We start from the raw sequence: 19923 nt of genomic DNA, 5'->3' as shown, positions 1-19923 counted from the left end.
GATGACAAACTGTATTTTACACCAATAGTTTATATGGAATGATAGGACTAATGGATCAACAGGTTTTAAATATTTTACATCAGCAGATGGTTTTGGTCGTCAGTGCCTGTTAGGTTCTTTATGGGTTAAAGTACATGATCAGTAAAATAAATATAGGAAAATACCTGATTTTCCCTGAAAAAAATCCAAAATGGAGAGGATAATATTATGATAAATGGTGATAAATCACTTAAGAAAGGTTAAAAAGTGAGAAACATTAATTGGGAACTAACACAAAAGAAACACTGGGTCTTTATTTGTTAAACTGTGTTTGTGGATTCAGTCCAAGCAGACTCACCGAGACAAACCGGGCAGCACTTTTCATCTATAAAAGTGGGATTGATGCAGGAGACTGGAGGACATGCCTCCTGCTGACACACCACCTTTCCATCCTGGATAAAATGAAGGACAGAACGTCAGCTGTCAAATATGTTACCATAATTTGGCAATAAATGTATTTTTAGTCAAACCATGTTACTTCAAGCCAGATGTTTGTTAAATTTCATCCCTTGCAGAGGAATGGTATGTCATGACTCATAATATTCTGCTGCTTTGCTCCATCCATGACAAATATTGATGATATTTTATAAAGAGAAACAGACAGAGAGGAGAAGAGAGGAGGGGGAGGTAAGAGCTTTTAAAGGGAAACTCAAAAAGTCTAGACTAGTTCAGAGGATAAATTAACCTCTACTGGGTGCAAGTACATCACAGATTCAGAATAGTGGACTTTTAAGGGTAAGTAGGTAGGAGCCAATTTACCGTCAATATCTGTGACTAAAAAATGAAACCGTGGGAAAGAAATTTGGTAAGTTTTGAAATAAACATCAAAATTCAAGTGAGAAATACCTAAATAAATGAATGTGGATATTGAAATATACATTCATTTATTGATTACTTTGAGGTTTATGTTCTGTGATTCAATTAATGGCAAAATAAGTGTGTTATAATATACAGTATATTTCTTTTCTTTTCCTTCAAAGATAGTTATTTCAGTCAAAGAAAATGATGTAAACCATGTAAGATAAAATAAGAGACATAAAGATGAAACAAAGATGATGTGTATGCAAATAATAATTAAACATCTACTTTCTTTACATCTCACTTAGGAAGAAAAATCTACCATTAAACTTTAAGGAAATATTGATGTTTATAAACTATATGGACAAAAATATTGGGACACATAAATGTCTACAGCTGTAAGGTGTCCTATTCATGCTGATTTGAGATAAAAATATCAATATTTTCTAAAAAATTAATGGGAGATTTTTCTTCCTAAGTGAGATGTGAAAAAAGTACATGGTGAGTTGTAGTAGAAAATCATCATTTACAGTCAGAGCTTGAAAAATATTTTAGAAATTTAGAGGTAGAACATTTAAAATCATAGTCATGGATAAAAAAAATCAAATCAAATCAATTTTATACATATATAAATGTAATGTATATGTAAAAAATATGTATATAATAATCAAATTTAACTCTAAATTTATATAAATACTTCTTTTTATTTCATGTTTCACAAGTGGGTTTTCTGTCATTCCTGCACTTTAATCTTGTATTTGCTGCTGTCAACTAAGAAATTTCCCCATAGTGGGATCAATGAAATTGATCTATCAATCTAAACGATATTTATCTCAATATAAAACTATATTTTAACATTTGTTATTATTGCTTTGTATCCCAGACCCGTTAGAAAAGAAACACCTGAAATCAACATGTCCACATACTTTTGTCCATATAGTTTTTATATGTAAATAAAGAAAATAATGAATTGATGTGACTATTTGGAATCAATTTGGTTTAATTTGTGACTCGAGCTGAACCCTGTGAGCTTTGTTCACCATGGATCAGGCCTCTCAGAGTTTGAGAAACCTGACCCACTCTTGTCAGGTCCCATCATGTATCTCAGGTTGTCATGGTTACTAACCAGGCATCCACAGGTGGTGCAGCTGTCGGCATCCCACTCCTCCCCTTGGACATAAACCCTTCCATCTTTAATACAAACATGTTCCCAGTCTATGTTGCTGTCCACTTCGTTGACATCGCCGGTGATGTGGCTGATGCTGTGTCCGTTGTTGTCACTGTTGTTGTTGTTGTTGCTGTTGTTATACTCATCGTTGCTGTTGTCGATGCTGTTACTGTTGGTCAGCTCTGCCAAAGTAAGGCGCATCTCCTCATTTTCTTTTAACTAAAGACATAAACCAGCATTTTCAGAACATTAAAAACAGGATTCAGAAACAAACATTACTTCATGTGTTTTGAGAGGCTGACTCTGATTCCTCTCCAACTTTTTAACACTGATGGTATTCTTCCTTGTGTTTTGCTTGTCTTTTTTCCAAAAATTGCCAGCGCATTTACCACAAACCACATCCCTCCTGGCAGAAACCGGGATGTTGCTACTTGTTCCATTTGGGCTTGAGAGAAAAGACGTTCTTTTTCTGATTCGTCACATGAAAGTCAACCAGGTTGCCCAAAACGTTACCAAGTTTTTTTTAACAAGGATGGATCTGAAGAAACTAAGAATAATCTCATTTATTCAGTTTAGAAGTACCCACTGATTAAGTAATGAGTGATATGGACAAAAAAAATCTTGATTTTTCCTTTTCTGTGACCTCAACATTAAGCATAAATCATAGTTTTCTTTATTAAAACTAGATTATATGGACAAAAGTTTTGAGACAAATTGGTAAAGGGAGTCAAATATCATAATCTGACTTTTTTATTGCCATAAATATCCGACAAATACTGATACAGATTAACTTTATTGACCCCAAGAGGTATATGAATAAAATAGATAATATAAATAAATAGCACTGCAATAAACATTTTTATATTGTCATTAGGCTTATTTAGTTCAGTTTTAAATGTCTTCAGAACTTATTTTTACTTAATTTTACTATTTTTTTAATTATAATTTTAGATTTTCTACCTTTACATCTCTCAAATATTTGCCAAAAAAGCCATAAATAATCATATTAAACAACAGCTAAGCATTTGATTTCTTTAAGTCTCACTCACAAACAAAATCTGCCTTTAAACTTAACTTAACACTCACTGAAATACTCTGAAATTCAAAATTTAAACCTTTGTATGTTATTGGACATAGTCATCTCCCTCCTCTTGCCATAAAACATCCGAGCAGCACTTGCTAAAATGTAAACACATGCAATAAAACCACTGTTATAAGGTCGTAAACTGGCAAAAATTACTCATATTCACTATTTACAGCTTCAAAATTTCAATAAAATCTCTCTGCATCACTGTATAGTTATAAAAACCAACATGCTTCTGGATCTCACTGAGGCACAAGATTGGCCCCATATTTAATGTTTGCGGAAATTACCCCAAATAGTCACTTGCCTGATAAAGGGTTAGTCACCTAAAGCTATTTTTGTGGCAACTTCCAAGTGCATTTTTCTCTACATTAATTTTCATTTAGTATAATATCATCCTGATGATCCTCCTGAAGATGACGGTGTTTCCATGTTCACTACAGAGCCTCTGAATGTCCAAATGGGTCATATCTGATGACGATGAAAAGATGACAAACTGCATTTTACACCAATTATTTACATGTATTAATAGCATTAATGGATCAACAGGTATTAAACAGTTTAGATCAGTAGATGCGTTTGGTCGCTGGTGGCTGTTTCGGTCCCTGAGGATTAAAAGAATTTAAAGGATGTCCAACAAACTGTAGACTTAATGTGTCCCAATATTTTTGTCCATATAGTGCATTACCAATACTAATAGCATAAAACTTTCAGGAGAGTAGTTGTTAAAAAATAAAATATAGCATCACTGAGGGGCCACATATACAGAAAATTATTAACAATGAATGTATTACAACAAACAAACTGGTTGAATTCTTAAGTTTAGTTGCACAAAATAGGAAACTCTCAAGGGACAAGCATTAATCTTTTCATAATTTATGCATTTTTCATGACTTTTAGAGGGAAAATTTAATTCATTGTGGTACCTTACTGAGAAGCAATATACAATTAAATTAAATATTAATTGGAATACAACACAAAATAGCAATGACAAATAGATAATAATGAATTTAATACATTTTTCAGCTTGGAGTTGACCTGAGTTGAATGTAGCTGTGGTTTTTGGATACTGTTAAATTTTCTCTTTGATGTACCCAGCTTGTTGTCTGTGATTTGTTTTTATAACTTTTCAATTTTATTGTCTGGTTGAAAACATTTCTTTAAAAAGTAATAGTTATGGTGATGTAATTAAACTTAGCAGAAGCAGTGAATTCAATTCAGTACAAAATTATTCATGAAATACAGATATTCATTCATGTTGAACACAGAACCTTCATTTGTAATCTACAAATTAAAATAGATTTTCTACAAAAAAAAAAACAACTGAAGATGTGTTTTTGCTTTTGAGTCTACAATATGTTTTCTTGTTGCTGCCATAAATATATCATCAAACAGATAAGTGTACACTGGGGACGTCACTGGGAGTTTTTTTTGTTCTTTCTTACAACTCTGTCGAGGTCGTCCAGCAGGTTGCCGGTGACGATACGCAGGCCGTGGATCTCTGTGATCAAACCCACCAGATCCTCACAGGGGTGACGACAGATTTCTGACGACACGTTGTCAACCTCTGCGCCCCCCACACCTGCAGAGGGGGCACAAGTGTGTGTGTGTGTGTTGTGCTCATGTCCATTTGTTGATCATATCTGAATCCACTGTGTGTGTGTGGTTTTTTTTTTGTACCTGTGCACACAGCTGCTGCATACAGGATAATTAGAAGCCTTCTGAGCAGAGTCATTCCTGTTCACACATAAATCACATATGCAGTCGCAATGAACTATAGCTGCTATACTGCTACTGCACCAGATAATAGAAGCAGGACTGCTGCCAGGAAGATAGTGGCAGAAGAAGAAGTAGAAGGAATCAACCTTGCATACCTGCGCACTGCTCGCTGCTCAGCCTTCCTCCACGATAAGAAATCACGGCTGGTCGGCTCGTCCCCGCTGCAGCTCCACAGGGGCTGTGATGGAATGTCTGTCTCCTCTTTTTCTTCCTCAATTCCTTGTCTCCTTGTTTCCTTGTCACCTTACTCACCAGCTCAGTTATCTCAGTGATTTGTAGAAGAACCATCCAAACAAAATGCAAATACGACAGAGGCTGTGGAGAGAGAAAAGTAAGTGAGGAACATGCAGACAGCTGTGTTAGTTCTGTAAAAAAAAAAAAAAAAGTCCTAATGTGGTTATGTATTTGTTTGAGAGATTGTGTGTGTTTCTGCATGTGTGTGTCTGTGTGTGTGCAGGGGCCATATATTACCCGTCTGTCTGGCGATGAACTGGGTTGCATATCTCCCAGCGAGAAACCCAGCTGGATGGAAGGAACTTGTGTGAGCCTGTGTGTGTGTTGACGTCTCGATGCAGGTTTCCCAGACACATCATTTACACTCTTCACTCTCCAAACTAAGACTCATACACGCACTCACACATCCACTCGCGCAGACGCACACGTTGGCCACTGTAGTTTCCAATATTTTAGGAGCGAGAAAGCTGGCATTGATATAAATCCTTGGTGAAAATGAGAGGCATGATGTGTGTGTGCTTTTATTACTTTCATTGTAGGGACACAAATTAGCTCACACATGCCAGTAGATTACAGAGATTAGCCTTTTATGAGGGGATAAATGCATAAATGTAAAGGTGAATACTTGTGTTTTGGATGCAACTGCAGGGTTAATGATGTTATTGTTGGTGAATGTGCAGGAAAATAATCAAAGTGTCCTTCTAACAAGTTAAAAACAAGCTGCACGAGTCTATTCTTGGGACTCTCCTGATGTCTGCAGAATCAAACTCTTAAGTCAAGATGAGCCAGCTGATGAAATACAAAAACATCTACCTCCATAGGGATCATCATGTCTCTTTCCCCTTCTACTTTCTCCATCACTTTCCTCTCTCTTTCTGTTTGGTCTTCTCCCTGCTGAGTCAAAGAGGCATCATCATCCTCCTGAATCATATTTTCCATCTGTAGACTTCGCTTGTGGAATAATGAATCTCACAGATGTGTGCACACATGCATGCACGCACATGCAAGCGCCTGTGCCCATACATACAAACACACACATGCACACAAATCCAACAAATTCCCCATTTCCAGATACAGTACCTAGAAACATCACTACGGAGAACAAACAAGAACGGACATCATGTTTCTTTCTGGAATCGGCTCAAGAGGAGAGGCAGCAAAAGCAGGTGCTGTCACTGCTCTGAGAGGCAGAAAACCCCAAAAGTAATACGATCTGAGTGGATATAAAAGGTAAGGACTTGGGCGAGATTGCTTGGCAGAGGCATCGTGACACTCTTGGACTGATATGTCGCTCCGGCCATGTGGAAGGCACATTCTGTTCTGGGATCTCTCTCAAAGTCTGTCTGTGTTTATGGAGAGAAAATCAATTAAAAGAGGGCATTTTGCTTGAAATGTTTAAGACACTGAGAGCTGGGGCTGCAAGAAACCCAACACAAAAAGAACCTGGAAGTGGCTGTAAGATCAGGGTTGGGGGCTGAGAAACAGGAAGATATTTATCCAATCAGACAGCTTAAACAGGCAGCGAAGGTGCAACAATAGCCTCATTTCTCTAAACATCCAGACCTGGACTCAAAGGGCTTTTGCAATAAGCTCAGTCCAGGGAACTTAAAGGAAAGTAGGTTTCAGAGAATTACATGCGCTTAAAGTAAAAGGATTTACATGGACGGAAGCTCGACGGCGCAGGAATAAGGGTGGCTGAGGCAAAAGTGTCATGTGACCGCAGAGGAAGGGATGGACATGAAGAACGAGAGCAGGACTCGTCCTCCAGGAGAGTGATTTGTGATGCTGCTGGCAAATAAATAAGAGCTGGAGAGCTTTATAGGTATATTTGAGGGATACAGATAAACTGAAAAAAGCTATTTGATGCAGGGATCATAATGTTTATAGCAAATAGTGATGTGCAACACATGTATCTGGAAGAGTTTTTATGACATTGAAATGTTAAAACTGACAGACAGATGAACAAATATAGATTTTCTTTCACAATAGAGGATGGAAAACAAATTCAATGGAGAAAATGAGATAATGATAAACTTTACTTCGAATATAAGTAGAATAAAATATAAAGGCAAAGAGAAATTACAAGTTTAAATGTAAAACTCCAGAATATCAAAGGCAATATGTTAAACCAAAACAACACAAACAAAAAAATCACACAATATATAAAAAAGAATAGGTCAGTTATTAAATTACTGAAAAAGAGAACAAATGACAACATACCATCAATAACTATTACTGTTATTCTCCTGTTTATTGGTACTATATCACTGGAAAATTAGGTTTTTATACTATATCTTCTTAAATTGTGTGATGTTTTCACACTGTTTGATAATTTGTTCCATTCTATTCAACAAAACCACCCCACAACATGAAATGCACATCCTTTCAAGATTTATTCTAGCAAAATGTTGTTTCATATTTAGCTTCACTCTATCTGTGAATAATTACTGTTGTTGAATTAATGGCAGCAACAAGTCCTTAAAAAGTCGGGACAGGGGCAACAACAGGCTGGAAAAGTAAGTGGTGCCAAAAAAAAAGAAGAAAAAGAAAGAAAAACAGCCTGGAGAACATGACTGGATATAAAAAGAACATAAAGATGGGCAGGGCTTCACTAACGCAGAAAAACTGAATCTACAAACTGTGGAACAATCTCAGAAAGATGCTCCTCAGTGTAAAGAACTTGCCAAGACTTTTAATAAATCATCTTCTACAGCACATAGTAAAAGAAAAGACAAAGACAGACAGACAGAAGACAGACAGATGATAGATAGATAGATAGATAGATAGATAGATAGATAGATAGATAGATAGATAGATAGATAGATAGATAGATAGATAGATAGATAGATAGATAGATATCACACCAATGCCAATAAAACAGCACACATAACCACAAACCTTAGAAGGATGGAATGGAAATGTCTGTTTTTGTCGTACCTGCTTATAATCATCTTTTAGGCACTTCATATAACCTGATATGCCATGTGTTACATGAGAAATGTTCAAAATAATAATCAAAATGAAGAAAAATGAGCAAGACAAAGAACAAAATTGATCAAAAATAGCAAAGTACTGAACAAAAATTCACAAAATGAGGAGGTAAATGAAGAAAAATTAAAAAAAATATGGAAAAAAATCAACTAAATTGAGCAAAATAAGCCATTAAATGAATAAAAGAGAATTTATTCAGAAAGAGCTGTGAAGTTCTGCCAAAGTCGCCAATGTGTTGGATCGAACATCTACATGATTAGTAAATTAAATAATATATAATGAAAATGAGCAAAGTAATAAATAATATGAAGAAAAATGAGTCAGACAATGAACAAAATTAACAAAAATGAGCAAATTGATGAAGAAAAATTCACAAAATGGGGAACTATGTGAAGAAAAATGATTAAAATAATGAAGTAAATGTACTAAAATGATCAAAATTATGAACAAAATGAACAAAAAAAGGAACTAAATCATCCAAATTGAACAAAAGTGCAGATAGATAGATAGATAGATAGATAGATAGATAAATAGATAGATAGATAGATAGATAGATAGATAGATAGATAGATAGATAGATAGATATTGACTAAAAGCCGCAGACAGATTATTTTCATTAGTACAAGCTCAGTGGGTCAGTAGAACGCCAGAGGACTGTAATCCAGTTATCAGATCACCTGCAGATTAGCTTTAACAGTGAAACACTTACGCAGGGGCTTCTGGGATATGTAGTCCACACAGACGCACACCTGAGGCTCCAGGACGTTGCGTCTGCCCCTGGAAGTAAAAACAAAACACCTTCACATGTCAGAGTTTTATCTCATGTTTTCCTGCTGGTTCTAAAAGTTAGGTGTGAAGTTTAAGATAATACACCCTCTCCTCTGTGGAACGTCTACGCGGTGAACCCTGTGACCGCCCCCCCCCTCCCCGGTGCGTCCGCGGCCGTGGCGTGACATTGCGGGTCCGGCCTCGGTCCTTTGCCCTCAAGGCTTTACGCAGCTCAATTAGCGTGACATACTTTCCCCGGTGATCGCCTGCCTTCCGCCCCTGCCTCCTGGACACTGCGGATTATGCTCCGGCAGCGCACTTCCAAGAACATTTCTTAGTTAAAGACGCGCGTTTTGCTCCGCTTTTTACGCACAGATCTTTTTACGCACGGGAGTGGGTGAGACATGACGGTGGACGGGGCTCCGGTGGGCCCCCCGGGGTTCGTCCCCCAGAAGGAGATCGTGTACAACCGAATGCTTCCGTACGCAGACCGTTTGGACGCGGAGGCCACGGAGCTGCTGGCGGACATCAAGGCCAACCTGTCCAGGGCCGTGGCGCTCCGGGAGCTGTGGCCCGGGGTCGCCTTCTGGTGCAGGAAACTCTTCTCGTAAGTGGTGGAGATGTAGTAAAAACCATGAAATGTCACTGGTCAGGTTTGGAGAATCAGCTGTTTCTGCTCATTTAGGATCTTAGACCTGCAGTTTATGGGCAGTTGCAACCCCTATGAACCCCTTCTTTCTTGACTTGCTGATCATTATGTCTGTTATAATATGTGTGGTTTAAGGATGTAACGACTAGGGCTGAACGATATGGACAAAATTTCATATCTCGATATTCATGCCAGATATCTCGATATTGATACGATACGATATGACTACGGGTTCGGTGAAAACCAAGCATTTTCAGAAAAATACTAACATCATAATACAAAAGAATGTGGAAAGTGCAGTTTTATTTATAAGAACTCACTGCCAGTCATCAACATTAACATAAAGTACAAATAAATTAAATTTGTTGTGACTTCCAGAGCTGTACATGCAGGGCCAGCACGGGGGAAATCTATATCGTTTATATCGCTGGTTTTTCAATATTAATATCTTGAATATTCATATCTCGATATCGATACGACAACGATATATCTTTCAGCCCTGGTAACGACTACCGCTATAACGATAAACTAAAATTGCAATACCTTTTAAATTCTAATTATCATAACCGTGTTTGATTACTGTACTTTTAGGCCAAGAAACGCCTATGTAAAGATCTGCTTTTATGTCAAATATTTGAGTATAGTTTTAATATATTACAATTTTAATTGTATATACCTAATATTTGGAACCAATATTCACTTTTAAAGTTTTTGAAAAGGTTCGTTAAGCATCTGTGTGTTATACAATAAATTATATACATTTTTCAAATCGGATTTTTTGTGTTTTTTAGCCTTTTATTTTGATATAGTAGGTTAAAATGAAAAAATAATAGACAGATGATATAGATGAAGTTGTGCTGAAAAAACAAACAAACAAACAGGGGTATAGTAAACATTTGTTTATATAGTATATAAAGGCAAAATCAAAAGGACTGAAAAACAGCCAAAATAGGCTCAGACCACTAAGGGTTAATATTTGAATGTTTCTGCAACAGAAAGTACATTGTACCAATTATTTTATTTTATTTATTTATTTTTTTTAAATGCAACTTGGTTTAATTATTTCAGTGTGTATATCAGTACTTTTTGAACATTTTGAACACAATTTCAATAATACCGCGATAATAATGATAACCGTGATAATTTTGGTCACAATAACGATGATATGAAATTTTCATATTGTTACATCCCTACTGTGGTTATCAGAGTTTTTTTTCCTCTCATTTTGTTAAATGGGACAGGTCAGTGTTAAAGGACTTGTAAATTGTTTATATTCTATTAAATTTTGCCATTTCAATTGCATTCATCATCATTTTTGGACCGTCTTGAAACTTCTGAAGCTCCAAAAAGTTGGGGGCCATAAAAGTAAAACACTGATTTTTGATTGTTATATTTTAATTTTAACTTTACTGTATCTGAGGTCTGTTTTCTTGTCATCTAAAAGAGAAAATTGGCTCAAATCTTTTATAGTTTGCATACATTAGGTGCTGGTATTGATTATTGCTATTCACCCACACACACTGAGATAAGTTGCATGTTGTTTTAGAAATATCAGCTGAATTATGCTGCTTGGTGCAGTACCTTCAGCTGGGCTCTAGTTTCTGGTGGTGAGTTTAATTGATAGACATTGTCTTCAACGGTCAGTAAACCTTCGCATGAACTGCGAGGGTCAATGCTTTTACTACTGATTAGTAAGTCATGACCCTTTAATATAGAGCTCACACTAGGAAAGGATTTATTTCTACAGAAGTAGACTGGACACATGTACGTCATTGGCATTAGTTTATCTTAAAAACAAATATACACCTGCCATTTATAACTGCATCCAGTTCTTAGGAAAATTAATAATTAGAAAATTGTCTTTGTTAGATTTTCTTGTGGTAATTTTGATGTTTTAATCTTGCTGTCCACTCTGTCACCCACACATACCCCAAAAAAATCTTATTTTAAACTTTTACTTTTGTTTTATATTTCACAAAAAATGGATATAAGATGACACTGTAGTGTAAGCTCTAGTCTCTGTCTCTACACACCTGTTTCCAATCGAACATAAAAATGGTGGCTGACTGGTTTCTACTATTTCCATCCTACAGAACTGATCGCTGTTCCATATGATATTACTCATAAATAAATGACCAGATAATAAATAAGTCAGGTCCTCAAACAAAGTAGTGGAATTGTAGTCAATATAATTTTAAAGACACAAAACATATCTTGTATCTAAACTCAGTATGGCTGTAACACCTCATTACGCACAAACCTGGATGTTTGTGGATGCTTTCTACCTCTAAATGACATTTCAGTGTGGATGGTTTTGGGTTTCAGCGCAATTTTGTCATTATTTTACATAAATGCATATTTACCTCCACAGTATTTGCTCAGTCAATCTACTGCATGCATGCATGTAAAAAAAAAATCACAGCAGGTCTTCAATACAGGCTGAATGTAGGGTCCTTTTTAAAGGTTTTACAGTAAATTCAACTGACATTTTTACAGGCATGTAGCTATTTTGTTATAGTTTGTATCACATGTACATTGTCACTTTAGTAGTCTAAAGCAAGGCTGCAACTAAGGATTATTTTCTTTCTCAATTAATTAATCTGTTGTTTATTTTCTTGCTTATTTATATATATATATATATATATAATATATATATATATATATATATATATATATATATATATATATATATATATATATAGTCAGAAAATTCCAAAAGAGTTTCCTAAAGTGGACCTGAAACAATGAAAAACATAACTTATTTTATATGTACCTTTAGGTAATACACCAGTTTAAGTCTGATGTCACTGACTACAATTTTCTTAGGATTAAATTTAGATATTTAACTCAAATACAATAATTAGTTTTCACCTACCTGCAGTAGTTCAGGTTTTAAGTGTTGTAAACACTGTTGAAGATCCTGGTCTGTTTACAGAAGTGCATCACTTCACTTCATGCTCAGCTTACTTTATGGAGTTTCCCCTGATCTGGACAGAAGAGATAAAGGACTGACAAACCAAACACTGAGTGTGAAGATGTGAAACACTTTGTAAAAGCCTTCGTCTATCACTAAATCCATTAAGATCTGGTTTGGCAGATGCAGTGGGAACTAATATCATTTAACATCAACATCAACTCCTTTTTTCATTCATTTAAGGCTTGTATCTTTACTTATCAGCTTCATCCACTTCCTCCGCTCTTAATATTCACATAGAAAATAGTAGATTGACAACTGGTTGTGTTTTATGGGCTCAGGGACAGCTTAACAACTGGATAGCACTGCAATAAACCTTGATATTCACTTGGAATTATCACAAAACTTAAGTCAGTCATTCTCAATGGTTGGTTCATCTCTGTTGTTAGCTTGTTTGCCAGGAGTTACTTAAGTAAACGTGATTATTGATATAGTTGTAGCCCCCATAGCAAAGCATTAGCATAACACATTAGCCAGGTATTTATGCTAATTAGCTAAATACGTTTTGTTGCTTTTCATGTAATTGAACTATTTTAAAAACAGTCTGACCTCACAAACAGAAAATTGTGCACAATATTATAACTAAATCATTGAAAATTTTTTCTTGTTATTTAGGTTAGTTTGTGGAGAAATGGAACTCCTCATAGTTAATTAGCATACATCTGTATAACCACATGGCTAATTTGCATACGACAGTACTGACCAATAATTTTTTTTATCACACTGACAAAGTGAATATACAGTCCTAAACAGTACAGATGTGTCTAACTAAGGTATTAACTAGATAAACATGGTTAACATTTACCTACACCAGGAATTTCCATACACAATGAACCTAGCTAGCTTACCAGTACATCCCTGTACATGATGAAGAATCCATTTATTTTCTTTTCCATGTCATCTTTATTTGTTCTACCTCATGATTTTTTACTGCATCAACTATTTTACAGGACATTTCTGTGGAGCTCTATCACAATTTGCATTTTTTTTAAAAACTTTACAAAAACAGAATAATAACAGGATGTATGCTAACATAATTGCCTAGCTTGTTTCAAGATGGCTGCCCCCATAGTTTAGGTTTTTGTTTTCTATTTCTATTTCTACTTCTACAACTATTACTACTATTACTACTGTTGCTACTATTACTAGAACTATTACAACTACTATATTACTTTCACCTGCTACTAAACTAGTTTTCTAAATTCAAGTAAATAACAGGTTTACTTCAGTGCCATAAAGGGTATCCATAAGGCCAATATAACTGACAGGGATCTCAGAAAATAGTAAAAAAAAAAAAAGTAATTTTTTTTTTTTTTTTTTTAAACAAAAATTATAACTTATCACCCTGAAACAAGTTTTGCTTCACAACATACTAATAAACATATTTGTTTCTTTGACTTAGGTTTATTTAGATTTTGGCGAAGAAAAAAAAAAAGAATAAAATCCAGTCTGCCTCTCCCCTGAGCCTCCCCCTTCCTTATTTCAAGAAATGGTTTAGTCCAAGTGTCGGCGCTAGCTAGCTAGCTAATGCTAACTGTAAAAATGAGAGGAGAAATAGGTTAAAGTTAAAGTTAGACAAGAAAGAGAGAAAAGACAGGCAGAACAAAGCAGAGAAAAGATGACTACAAATCCTTTTTTTTTTTTTACCTAACAAGGTGAGTGTTGGAAATTGAACTGATAGCTAAATTCACATGGAATTAAATGATTGACTGCCCAATTATCAGTTAGCTTACTTCATTCCTAACAAAAAAAAAAAAAAAAAAATCTGATTCTGTGTTATTTCAGCCAAAAATTGACCCTACATATGTAAACTAAGTCACTTTATCCTGCATTTGCTGACCTCAGGATGACCTATTATCTTCCCATTTCCCTATACCTACTCCTGACACTCAACCAGCCACTTATATCTGAAGATCAGTTCTTTTATATCAAAAATGCATCTAATTGCAGGATAAAATTTATTATTCTATACACTATTTTTATTATTATTAGTATAGTCCACATAATGACCCATAGATCCATTGAAAGCCACCTACATGACTCCTTGGATGCGTGACACTGTTGTGCAGGGAGAAGTATTGAAGTGGAGGGAGGATTTAAGGACAGGATGAAGAAGGAAGAAGCTGAGAGAATCAATCAATCAGCCTTTATTTCTATATTGCAATAACCTTAAGTAACCAATGCACCTCACAGCATTAAAAACTAAATCAGAGATCAATACATAAATACAATAAAAGTAAAACAAATTAAAACAGAAAACATGATAAAGTGCTATTATGTTCCAAAAGTCATTCTAAATAAGTGTTAAGTTTGGCTTTGAGTAAAGTTAGTGATAGTACCAGAATGTTCAAGAGGTTAGGACCCACAACAACAAACTAACGATCCCCCCACTGTTTGCGCCTCAGTTGTGGGAACTAACAGATTTTACTCAGCAAAATGCAGAGCTCTGCTGGGTTGATGAATGGCTAAAATGTCCCATAAATATGACAGTGCAAAGCCATTACTTGCACTAAAACAAACAACTGAAGCTTAGAAAGAATTCTGAACTGTACTGGGAGCCAGTGAAGGGAGTACAGAACAGGTGTGACATGACCATATCTGTGTGTGTTGCAGGAGATACAGACGAGATTGATTAATTCCAAAAATAAATTACATTACAGTCTTCAGAAGGGGAGTTAATAAAAACATGGATAGCTTTCTGAAGGTGACTGTGGCCCAGGAAGGGCTGTGACTTTAGAGAAGAGACAAAGGCAGAAATGTACTTATATCCAAAAAGTAAATCTATATTTTATTTGTATTTGTGTATCAATGTATGTGTGATACATAACTACATAGTAACTACAACAATATAATACTCAAAAAGCCGCATACTAGTAAAAATGCCACTCAGTTAAATTCATTACAACAGTTAAAAAAATAACAATAATGACGATAAAGTACCCCACATCTAGCTTGTGCTGCAAACTTTACATTTTTTTTCTTCAAGTTTTATTTAGAAAGACATGCATTAGAGCAACTGAGCAAATATTGTGAAAGTAAAATTGGCTTTATGTAAAATGATAACATGGAAATATCATTTTGGGGTAATACGTTTCCACAAATACCCTGTGTTGTGAGCCGGACTTTGTGGGTAACAAGCAAGGACCAAAGTTTTAGATGCGTATTTTGCATTTATATATACTAATCTGTATACTGATCTGAGATCTCGATTTCTCTTTGTTTCAGGGAACTGTCTTTTTTTTTTTTTTTTTTTTTTTTTTTATTGTTTACTGATTTTGGTACTAGAAAGATTGGATAGAGCTGTGATTGACTGTGTAGGATTGAAGGGGTGGAAACTGTATGAAGCAGTTTAGTTTCTGTGACTATGATGATGCCTTCAAATGTCATGCGTGGTCCAGGACCCAAAGATGGAAATTAAACAGGAAATATTCACAAGTAAGGAGACTGAATCATAGAAATCTGACATTTTGTTTATTAAGAAATGACTCAAAGTGATTAATGATGATCAAACTATCTTTGTCAGTAAGTGCAGCTCTAGCTCGAACAGCTTTTTCTACTTTTAGCAGCAGTAACCAAATAGCCCAAAATATCATCTACACAGTGCTTCTGACGTCACTGCTCCTCTATGTGTCTTATCATGGTGTCCTGCTCTGCCCTTAAACTTAAATAAGGCTTTTAATTCATTCTGTCTGTTTAGCATTGGCTCAGAACCAGTGAGTGGAGCTGGGTCATGTTGAGACTGTAGGCAGAGTAGGAAAGTTGTGAGAGCAGTTAATTATTTTTTAATGACACAATCTGTACAGTCCCTCTGAAAAGTAGATCATATGGCAATTAAAATCAATCACCGTCTCAGTCTTCAACTTCCATGGTAACTTAGCTTTTTTTTATTTAGAGGACTTGGGTTGTTTTTCGACAAAAAACTGAATTCTTCAGTGTTTCTCTTCTGCTCTTATATGAATGTATATTTTACCTGTGGTGTAAGTAGTTTTGAAATATATATATAAGTAGTGCTGTCAACAATTACAGTTCTTAATCAGATTAATCATAGGGTTGCTGTGGATTAATTTAGATGAATCACGATTAAATATCATTCTTTTTTTTTGGGGGGGGTCGGGGGGGGGGTTATTCGGTACAGTTATTTGTTAACATGGAAATGCAAGAGTTTCTTTTGAGATTTGTTCAGTCTGGTTCCCAGTTTCCAAAATTTGCTTATCCAAGCTCCCAAACACTGGTTTTGTGTGGGTGACACATCCATATGATTGAAAACTTCTGCAGATGCTCCTAAACTCATCTCGGTGTGGTTAGCTGCTAACGGGAAATTTTTAATCCAATCAAATTTTTTCAAACAGTCAAATCACTGAAAAATACTGATAACAAAGAATCATTAGCTTAGCATTAGCTAGTGAGCTAAAGGTAGCTAACTAATATAAAAAGTACATATAAGATTCTTTTCTTCAAACAATCAAATCACTGAAAATGACAGCAAATAAATGTTGTCTGTCTTATCTGGGTGACCTGCTCTGCCCTTTAACTTAAATAAGACCTGGGCTTTTACTTCACTTGGTCTGCTTAGCGTTGGCTCAGATTCAGCGACTGAAGTGGGTCATGTTGAGACTGTGTGTGTTCATGCGTGTCTAAGTAACCTGCCAGCCATCCACCTGCAACTGTGCCAGGAAGAGATCTGCAAGATATCTGCTTTTCATTTTGCATCTCTGCTCTAACATTTGTCACTTCCCTCCATCCCCTCCCCTCCCCTCTGCACCACCACCACCTCTGAACCTCCCTCCGACAGGTTCCTGAAGCTGTACGGCCGCAGGTTCAGCAAAGAAGACCACATTCTGTTCATTAAGCTGCTGTATGAGTTGGTCACGCTGCCGGACCTTGAGCCCTACATGATGCAGAGCTACGCCAGGCTGCTCATTCAGCTTCTAAAGTGAGTGCAACACAAACACACATCTGCAAAAAAAATGCAGACTGGGGTTTTGGCGCTGGAAAAACCCCTGGAGTGTTTCTTCATGTTAAAGCAAAGTCAGTTGGGGTTGTTATGATCAGGATGCCCCCGGGGGGAAGACCTAAAAATATGCTGGGGGGTGTACAGGCTGTATCCCATCTGGCTTGGGATGCCTCAGGAACAGCTGTAGGACATGATAATGAACACGGACGTGCGGGCTGCTTCACCTGCCGGCTGATAGATGAACATATTGACACACTCCAATATGCAGCACAACATCGGACAACAGCGTAAAACAGCACTTAGCTCATAAAATCTGACAGAATTAGTCCAGTATGTCTGGCATTGGCAGTCAAGGTTGATAGTTGCATAAATTAGTGATGAGATTTGACATAAAATGTTAATCTAAGTAAGGCGAGGGAGGTTGTTCGGTTGCCATGGAGAAACAGTCGCAGAAAAAATTACTAAACCACCCCTTTTTTTCTTCAATTTCTTGTTCATTTTAATGCCTGGTGCAACTAAAGGTACATTTGTTTGGACAAATATAATGATAACCAAAAAAATATCTCGTAAGAGTTTAATTTCAGAGCTGATATCTATCCATTTTCCATGTTTTCTTGATAATAACCAAAATCACTTCAGTTCTTACATCAATATCTATGGCGTTGTACTGACAAAAACAGTACTTTTAGGCATTCCGTGTTCTGTTTTCTGTATGTTTTAGTCACATGATACACACAGGAGTTAGTACTGGATTGCATAACCATTGTTTTTGATGACTTTTATTGGTCTAATAATTTTTTTCGTGACTGTAGCTCAGTTGTCATCCACTGAGTAAAAACAAAACAAACCAACAAAGCAAATGCAAGAACAACTAGATCTATGTTGCATATCATCTTCATTTGTGTACTTTATAGTATATAAAATATTGCCAATGATGTTCTAATTCACAGAATAGTTAAGTTTATTCACTTTAATGGTCCATTTGATGTGACTGCCTGTTTTTGGTGTCGTTTCCCTTTTAGTAAGTTAAAAGTTCAAGATATTCATGTGTTTGTGAGCCTGTATTTCTGCTGGAGCTGGTTGTTCGTTGGTGTGAGTTCAGTACATTACTAAGGTAAACTCTGAGCAGTCTGGGTAAAAGATGATACAATGATCTGGTGACATACAATTACAGTTTTCTCACCTCTATTAGAATGTAGGCAGTTGGAAGATGTTGGCTGATCATGACAGGAAACAAGTGTTAGCTTAGTATTAGCTATCAAGAGAAAATGAGCTAAGTTTCGCTAGTTCAGTCAGACTGAGGGGAAATTACAAAATAAGCTGAAGTTACTTGAAAAACCTATAAGGCTTTTGAGAGAACATTTATGGCTGAACCCCCAGTTTATTTAAGTGATCATTTTTGATCATCGCTGGGCAAATATTTCAGAATTATCTTTCACCAGATGCATGTGATCTGAGAGGAAACCATACTTCTACTTAGAAATGGAGTTAGAAATGATTGACAGGTGTTAGCACCAATCACAGAGGAGCTTCAGTCTGATTCATTTATATTTGTAATAATTCTGTTCATTTGGACTGAGAGGAGAGAGCTGTTGTAGAAGGTGTGAATTTTTAGATTCTGACATTGTTTTCCCCTGATTTTGGCTTCTTCATCTTTAATTCATTCATACATGTAGCTGCTATTGAATATAAACAATATGCTAGATACTCTTTACAGAAGAAAAAAGTGTATATTTAATAAGAAACACCATGATTCTTCATTTTTACCACTAGTAATACAGAGCATTATATTAAGGCTACATCCTATGCATATCAGCACTAATATTCAGTATGTGTAAATAAAATCTAAATCTGTGTTTTTTACCTCTCTCAATCTAGAATACTGACAGAATACAGGTGTACACATAAGCACATGTACATCTTACATATTGAAGCTACAGTGTTAACATTTAACAGCACCTGAGGCTATGTCTCTAAATTTTAATGATGTAACGTGATGTGAGTGGAAGTGGGAGGTATTTTATTGAGTTTTCTCTTTGTGAAATGCTTCGAGGGAATGAAGTTTGAAGCCTGATTTTGGTCCTGAGTGAAAGATGGAGAAGTTATTTGTGGGTTTTAAAGTCAGAACATTTTCAGAAAACTAGAGGTAGAGTATTAAAACCAACCATTCCAAACCAACCAAAACCCAACAACCATAAAATAGGTTTTTCAACATTAGAATATGCAGCACGAGTGAAAGATTTTGTGCTTTATTTAACATTATGCATCATTGTAAACAAAATATATACCAAATGTTTTGGCATTGATAGAAATCTTGTTTTAGAAAGCTTTGTTGGTTTGTTTTGGTTTTTTTTTTTTAGATTATTTTCCACGTTTCTTAGGAAATTTGAAGAACTATTAGAAGAATTCCGAAAACTTTCATTGGCAAATAAATCACATCTGTGCAAAGAGTCAATTTGTGTCTCTGCCAAAACTTGACTGACTG

At 35.8% G+C, this 19923-nt stretch overlaps 2 protein-coding genes across 13 annotated transcripts in view; one reads left to right on the top strand and one right to left on the bottom strand.

Annotated features, from left to right (window-relative positions):
- LOC115410227 (thrombospondin-2-like) overlaps nt 1-8983 on the bottom strand; it is a 49242-nt gene extending 40259 nt beyond the window's left edge. For 2 of the 12 annotated variants that reach the window (XM_030121769.1, XM_030121772.1), the window contains exons 1-5: nt 4964-7125; nt 4770-4826; nt 4535-4671; nt 1964-2224; nt 338-431 (exon numbers count right to left, since the gene is read on the bottom strand). In XM_030121769.1, coding sequence (XP_029977629.1) covers nt 338-431; nt 1964-2224; nt 4535-4671; nt 4770-4826; nt 4964-5369 — 955 coding nt within the window. In that variant the 5' untranslated portion in view covers nt 5370-7125. Of the gene's footprint in view, nt 1-337; nt 432-1963; nt 2225-4534; nt 4672-4769; nt 4827-4963; nt 7126-8802 lie in introns of those variants that run through there. The other 10 variants (XM_030121780.1, XM_030121777.1, XM_030121779.1 and 7 more) reach the window with 10 other exon arrangements.
- A 147-nt stretch (nt 8984-9130) lies between these two features.
- Nucleotides 9131-19923, top strand: part of psme4b (proteasome activator subunit 4b) — a 95164-nt gene continuing 84371 nt past the window's right edge. Inside the window, exons 1-2 of the mRNA XM_030121768.1 lie at nt 9131-9468; nt 17277-17417. Coding sequence (XP_029977628.1) covers nt 9266-9468; nt 17277-17417 — 344 coding nt within the window. The 5' untranslated portion in view covers nt 9131-9265. The remainder of the gene's footprint in view (nt 9469-17276; nt 17418-19923) is intronic.

This window comes from Sphaeramia orbicularis, chromosome 19 (genome assembly GCF_902148855.1).
Source record: "Sphaeramia orbicularis chromosome 19, fSphaOr1.1, whole genome shotgun sequence".
NCBI lineage: Eukaryota > Metazoa > Chordata > Actinopteri > Kurtiformes > Apogonidae > Sphaeramia > Sphaeramia orbicularis.
The sequence above is the reverse complement of the archived record's forward strand: the minus strand, read 5'-3'. Positions and strand labels throughout refer to the sequence as shown.